The sequence below is a fragment of the Nannospalax galili genome, unplaced genomic scaffold, assembly GCF_000622305.1.
Source record: "Nannospalax galili isolate Female #2095 unplaced genomic scaffold, S.galili_v1.0 scaffold881, whole genome shotgun sequence".
NCBI lineage: Eukaryota > Metazoa > Chordata > Mammalia > Rodentia > Spalacidae > Nannospalax > Nannospalax galili.
The window spans coordinates 748488-756484 of NW_008344709.1; the positions used below are offsets into that span (position 1 = coordinate 748488).

At 35.6% G+C, this 7997-nt stretch overlaps 1 protein-coding gene across 1 annotated transcript; it reads right to left on the reverse strand.

The window, feature by feature from the left end:
* Positions 1-4867: 4867 nt before the first annotated feature.
* On the reverse strand, positions 4868-5812 carry LOC103740400 (olfactory receptor 8D1-like). The gene has a single exon (XM_008840976.1). The coding sequence runs from the start codon at positions 5810-5812 to the stop codon at positions 4868-4870; it is 945 nt and encodes a 314-aa protein (XP_008839198.1).
* Positions 5813-7997: the final 2185 nt, after the last annotated feature.

Below are 7997 nucleotides of genomic sequence, written 5' to 3' on the forward strand. Positions count from 1 at the left end.
ATTAAAGAAGGAGGAGGAGGAGGAAGAGGAGGAGGAGGAGGAGGAGGAGGAAGAGGAGGAAGAGGAGGAGGACCCACGAGGAGGACGAGGAGGAGATATGGGAGGAGTTGGAGGTGAGGGAGTTTGCATGGATTTGCTTATATGTCTGTATGAAATTCTCAGCATGTTATTTAAAAAATAAAAATAATATTTGGTGAATTTCAAGTATTGACATTGAAGATAAAAATTTCAATGAAAGTTTTTTTTAAAAGTGAAAAAAGAAGCTGGAGAGATGGTTCAGTGGTTATGAACACTGACTGCTCTTGTAGAGGACCGGGATTCGGTTCCCATACCCACATGGTGGCCAACAACCATCTATAACTCCAGTTCTAGGAGATCTAACACTTTCTTCTGACCTCCACAGGCATTGCACAAGACAGGTGCACATTCAGACAGTGTAATTATACACATAAAATAAAAATAAGGAAATATATTTTAAAAAGAACAACAAAAAAAAAAACTAGCAAAGCTGTGGAATAAAAGAGAAATTCTTCCATGTGGTAAAGATTATCTACTAAAAGCCACACCAGAAGTAAAAATGTAAAATTTTATGACTGAATGATTTCTTACTAAAACCTGTAACAACAAAAATATTTGAAATCTCAATACTCTTTTAAAATCATTTTTCTTTATTCTGGGGAAATTCAAACATGGAAATAATGAAATATGATCATAACTAATCCCTATTTCATACTTCCCACTCCTACATATACCACTCAAATGTTCATTTCCAGGGTCAGGGATGATTATAACTCCACCAGCATCAGGCAAGTGGCAATAGCTCTACAAGACAGCCCAAATTCCTGCATAGATGGGTAAGGTGCTCTCCTTCCATACTATCTACTCAATATTTTTAATGGTAACATACATTCCTAACTGAATTTTGTATTTAATATAATTTCAGCTAAAGAGAAAAATCACTGAAATGATGGGAAATTGTGTGAGTGTGACTGTGTGTGAGTGTATGCATATATGCATCTGTGTTGTGTGTGTGTGTTGTGTTGTGTTTTAAAAAGCTCAGAAGTAAATTTCAAACCTCTTGTCGTCAAATAAAATACCCACAAAAATTAAAATATGAAAAACACTATGTAATATCAACATATTATAAAATTACCTCACTGAAATAATGTGTAGTTTCTCATCCCATGAGAAAATATCTGACAGCAAGACCATAAAGGAAGAGATTCATATTTTGACTCACAATATAAAATGGTTAGGATCCATAAAGGTGGGGATGACATGGCAGAGAGTTTAATCTAGACATTGGGGGCATGAAGCAGCTTCCTGTTGCAATTATAGGAGACAAGGAGTTTCAGCTAGAAATGACAGGGACATCATCCCCTAGTAACTCACTATCTCCAGTAGGCTCCATTTTCAATGGTTCTAATCTTCCCAAACAGCATCAGTAGGTGATGTGGGAATCAGACAGGTCAGAAACAAATACATGAAGGACTGCCCCTGACCTATTGAGGGAAAGCTGCCAACAAAGCATTCCCAGGGGTAATGCCTCAGGGACTGGCAGTCAAATGCCTGTGTGCATACCTGGGACAGGGAGGTTTAACTCTTTTGTTATGTGGACTATTCTGTCTCCAAGTTGGCAGCTGCAAGACAGGGTTAGAAGATCCTTAAATATTTGAGGCAACAAGCACAGTTTTCTTTGGTTACTTAACAATAGACTATAGGTACATGGACAAAAGCACTTGGCTTATGCTATGCATGAATATACTATAAAACCCAGCTGTAGAAATCAGTGTGGTCCATTGCTTATGATTGTACCTGACAAAGAACACAGTCATCCTGTCTTTTTCATTGTGCCAGATCCAGATTCTGGTTCTCCCTTTGGGCTGGTCCTGGCTAGGTGATGAGCAAGTGTTCAAACACATGGACCTATGTGCAACAGTTCAGATTTAAATGATACAAAGTGGAATAGACTGCAAGAAACAGGTCCATATATCTCTGGATAAATTATTTTGCCAACAGTGCATGGGGAATTTAGTGGAAAGGAGATATCTACTGGACATGTGAAAATAATCTGATCAAAGTACACAAAAAATTAATTCGGATGCTTGGAAAAGTCTCAGGAGTAATGTGCTTGCTGCACAAGAATGAGGACCTTAGTATGGCTCCCTAGAACCTATGGAAAAGCTGGGCACAGTAGGGTGCATCTGTGACCCTGGTGCTGGGGAAAGGAGACAGGTAGATTCTGGGGACTTGTTGGCAAGCCAGTCTAGCTAAAACAGCAAGCACAAGGTTCAGTGAGAGATTGTGTCTTTAAAAAACTTGGTGGAAAGACATAAATAGGCCTGAAGTGTACCTTTAACCTCAAAACATTCATTCACAGACAAGCACATCCGCACATGTACATACAGACAATAAAAGAGCCAAGAACTTTCATCCACACTTCATCGCATATGCATAAGGACCATATATCTAAATTTATAACCTGAACTTTTGAAACAAAGTAAATATTTTTAGAATTTTTTTGATGTTAGTACAGAAATATTTGTTTCTGAAGTAATTCTGAAGAATCCATAAATGAGCATACATTGATAAGACTAATTTTAAAAATGAATTGAAGAAAAATGAAAATAATCCCCACATATGTACAAATATGCCACATCAGTTTTTGGGTAAGAGACATCCAGAATATATAAAGAGGACTTAAAACAATAGTAAGAACAGAAAAACTAATAAAAAGGAAAAAAATTGAATGAATAAAACATCTAAAAGCACATATATGGTTACAAACAATATTCAATATCATGAATCATTAGGAAAATGAATATTAGATCACAAGAAAACATAATAAGTACTTATTACAAGATATATAAACCAATAAAAGATGATGATGATGATGAAGATGATGATTGACACCCACAGTCACGATGATGTAGTAAAGGAACTGACCTTTTCACAAACTGTTAGATGGAGTGTACAATGATGTAATTACTTTGGAAAATAATTTTAAGTTTCAAGATAAATAAACACATGCTTACTATATGATCTAGGCATTCCACTGTCATGAGGTTGTTTATTTAAACAAAAACAAATATAAGCTTGTAAACTTCCAAATACTCTCCCACAGATGTCCATTGTATCATTATTCATAGAACCCCTAACTGGAAAAATAAGTTTCATGACTAAATATATATAAAAACATATTACAAGATAAAATTATTGTAACATTAAAAACATATTCACATATTGATACACACACCCACATGGGTTAAATCTATTATGTATAATAAAATAAGCACCACATAAAAGTAATTACCACATTGTTTAAATAATATTAAATATTTAAACATGGAAAGTAATACAGTGAGAGAAATCATGAACATATAGGGAGATGTGTTACCCAGCGGCATAAGAAAATATTTAAATGTGGTGAGTATGTAGGCTGTATTGATGATGGTTTCATGAGTGTGTATATATGTAAACACTTAATTGTCTACTTTAAAAAATACTTGGTTATTTGCTTCTCCTTAGATTTACTAAAGAAAACCAAGATGGGTATGGAGAACTACGGTGAGGTTGTCCTAGCACACACTCTTAAATTACCACATATATTTTACAGAAAACATTGAGAATTGGACAGGATGAGTGTATACAGATGTTACTACATATGTATCTCCACAGGAAGCCATGTAGCTCTAGAAATGGAGTTTCCTTTTCTAATGCAAGGGACCTGACCCAGAATTGCACGAAATATATGCCTTGAGGAACTGGAGGGATGACTCAGTGGTTAAAAACACTGGTTGTTTTTGAGTAAGACCTAGGTTTGAAACCCAGCACCCACATGGCAGCTAACAACTATCAGTAACTCCAGTACCAGGGGATCCAACAGCCTCTTCTGAACTCTGTAGGCATTGTACAACATGGGTGCACTTACCTAAGTGCAGGCAATACATGCATACACATAAAATAAAAATAGTAAATTAAATTGAAAAAAAAAGAAATATATGACTTGAGAAGCATAGTTCCGTGAGGTTACTGTTTATTCTGTAACTCATTCCTTTCTGAAGTCAGTCACTAGAGTGGAAAGAAAGTATAGAAACAGAACAGAAGGAAATGGAGTACAGAACACAATTGGTTGGTCCATTTTCTCAATGCTTGTCCATAATCTCAGTATCAGGAGAGCCTCAGGGAAATTTATCATTTATGGAACCGGACTTTGAAAGGGTTGAATTTCCAGGCATTTATGTCATGCTAAAATAATTCTTTCAAGAAATGCTTCATTGATCTTACTTACACCACATATTTTATTAATTTCATTTCTTTGTACTCTTAAAAAGTATCATTAATTTGATTATTTTATTTAATATATAAACACACATAGTAGAACAAAATAAAAAAGAGAAGCTAGTAAATGGGTTTCAAGTTGGTCAAGTATGCACATACACTTAGAATTTGTCCAACAGTCAGGTGTTAAAGATAATTTTTAAAATATTCTATTCTGATAGGAATTGCCCTGAGTGTTATACAACTAATCATATGAAACAGAAGATGAAGATCCCTTTACTCCAAGTAAAGGAAAGAAAACTATGCTACCTCAGCCATCCTCAGAAAGGGATGAAGTAGGTTCATTTGCATTTAACAGGTAATTTTTTATAAAAGGAACATTTTTTTAATTGTCATAAAATTACAGTGAACCATAATGCCTCAGAATGATTTCCTCAAGGAGTAGCTAACTGCGTAAACCTCAGTAAAAGAGTAGCATCCAGCACCAGGTAAAGGGAACACAAGTTAAGTGCTAAGTTTAGGCTCAGATAGGGGAAATATTGTTAAGAAAATGAAAATAACAAATGGGCAACATGACCTTCAGAAGTCATGGCAACTCTGGACCAAGCCTCTTCCTCATGAAATTTCTCAACACCTCCTTTACATCATTGTTCCTTAAGCTGTAGATCAAGGGGTTCAGCATGGGGATCACTGTGGTATAGAACACAGAAGCCAATTTCTCCTGGACCATGCTGCTGCTAGATGTTGGCTTGAAATACATGAATGCTACGGATCCATAGAGAATCCCAACTGCTGTAACATGAGAGCCGCAGGTACCAAAGGCTTTGGACCTTCCCTCAGATGAGGTTATTTGAAGAATGTTGGAGAGTATGAAGGCATAGGAGATGATGATGGGCACAGTTGTTGCCAATACATTGAATCCTCCAACAAGAAGCACAAAAAGTTCATTGAGGTGAGTGCTAGAGCACGACAGTTTTAAGAGAGGAAGTATGTCACAAAAGTAATGGTGAATGACATTGTTCTCACAGAAGGAAAGCTTGATCATACATGTAGTATGAACCACAGCTCCAAAGCCTGACATGCTATAAACCCCAACCACCAGCAAAATATTTATGTTCCAGGACATGGTGACATTGTAGAGCAATGGATTGCAGATAGCTGCATATCTGTCGTATGCCATGGCTGCCAGCATGTAACTCTCACCAATAGCAAAAACGCAAAAGAAAAAGAGCTGTGTCATACATCCTGAATACGATATAAGATTTTGCTCCTGTATAAAGTTTTCCAGAAGTTTTGGGGTAACAACTGAGGAATAAAAGAGATCTAAGAATGACAAATTACCAAGAAAAAAATACATGGGAGACTGTAGCTTGGAATCCAAGGTGATCAAGAGGATCATACTCAGGTTCCCCACCACAGTGATCATGTATATTCCTAGAAACAGAAAGAAGAGGGGCATCTGGAGTTCTGGCTGGTGTGTTAAACCCTCGAGGAGAAATGCAGTCATGATGGAATTATTGTGCCTGGGCATCTTCAGGAAATGGAATTTGAAGCAAAGAAAGACAAAAATAACAGAAAGTAAGAAAGGTATATTGGTTAAGATTAAATTTTTCTTATAATTGGTGCAATAGCAGAATAGAAAACTTGGTTATCAAATCAAACTGTCCATTGCTGATCAAAATAGCTGGAGAATTATATCTTTCGTGTCAAAATCGACTTTGCTTTTGTCAAAGCCTATTAAAAAGAATATAGAAACAATGAAATACAGCATTATTTCAAACAGCTGTACCTATCTGTACAAATCAAGTTTCTTGTCTCTTGTTCCCTTTGAGTTCCCAGTGTTATCTAGGATAAGATTCCAAAAAATATGGAAATATCCAGATCTTCAATACACACAGTGAAAATGCTTGGTACTTGTAAAGTCTACTTATTGTTTAGCATTCAGGAAGTAATTGTGGTGGTATAAACAGGCCTTGAGTGCTTTTATTTATTATTTACCATGGAATAAATAACAGAAGAGAGAATGTCTGTATTATGCTAATATTCAGAGTCACAGAAAGAAGCACATTGACTATGAGGTTCCTAAATCTGCAAGTTTTCAACTTTGTGCTAGACATCTGTTGTACAAATGAATATTTCACTATATATATATATATACATATATATATTAGTTTAGGAAGATATTGAAACATTGTGGGTAAATAGAAGAACATGGATTAAACAGTAAGAAATAGAACCGACCATGTCCTGTTGTGTAGTCAGCTGCCTATCACTGCAGAAGAAAATTAATCTCTAATTTCAGTTGCATTGGCTTAACACATATCCTCATACTTTACCTAAACAATTTTATTAAAGTACAGATTTGAAAATCTCTATCAGAATCTTTATTTACCTGCAAATATTTAGAAAAAATGGTGTACACTTACCTGATTTCTGAAACAAAGAGAAAATTTTCTTTTCTTGATTTTGTCTCTTGTAATTAGAGACAAATTCACACACTTGGCCTTAAGGTAAATATTATCTATTCAGTCTCTTACTGATCTTTTTAAGAGTGAGATCTAACTAAAAAATCAAATGGAAACTTTTGGATAAAAAAAAAAATTGAGCCCTTTCTGTCTGAAGTTTGCCATGCCCAGCTGCATCACTAAGACATCATGTGACTGCCTGGAGTCACTTTACCTTTACTTTTCTGTGAAAGAAAAAAACTGTTCTTAGGATCCCTATGATCAGTTACAGATCTGATATTTGGTACTACTGGGTTAGTATTAATAAGAGACTCCTCTACCGTCCTGAGCAGATCCTTCTCATCAAAGGAACGGTTTGACTTATTGTTTGCAGCTCTTTGACCTCCAAGGAGATGAATAAGTGTTCTCCAAGGACCCAAAGACCCAGGAAGACTTTCAGAAGTGAGAGTCTCCTGAGAAGAAACACAATTAAGAAATTATATTTATACCAAGAATAATATATCACAAGCAAAATATTGGTATGTTCAATATTCCAACTTAAAAATTGACATTACTTTTTGAGGAAAAATTTTTGTGCAAAAGATAGGAATGTTTCTTCAATGTGACATTTATAAAATTGTCCTAATATTTATGTACAACACTTTGACAAGAAGATTTCTATATTCTTCACTGGGCAAAGACTTGACATTAATCTCTAAGTTTCAAAATCAAGGTGTAGGAATTCTAGCTTCCATGCTGGAGGTTATGTTGATAAGTTTTTAAAAATGCTTTTATTGTTATTAGCATCAATTGACATTTAACATTTTGGATCACAAATGCACATAGCAGTAACAGTGGCACCTCAGTCATGTCACGAAATATATATCTTTTGTTCAAATAAGAGACTATTCAATTAAGAATTTTTATTTAGACAAAGTTTGGGGAAGATATACAGACAGCTTACTCAACAAACTCCCAGCTGTACAGCCATAAGAACCAGAGCTACATTCCCAGGCTGAGGAAAAAGCAAAATGCTTTTATGCTGCCTGTTACTCACGTGCCTGGTAAGCAGACACAAGTGGTCTGTGGGGGCTTTCTGACTAGCCATACTAGCCAAATCAATGACCCTGGGTTCAATGAGAATTAAGCTCAAAAAATAAGATTCACAACATTTAAAAGATACACAGAATATTGAGGTCTAGACTCCACATGCACATGAACACACATGCACACCCTTCACCACACATATGTACATACACTCTGAGTTGAAAG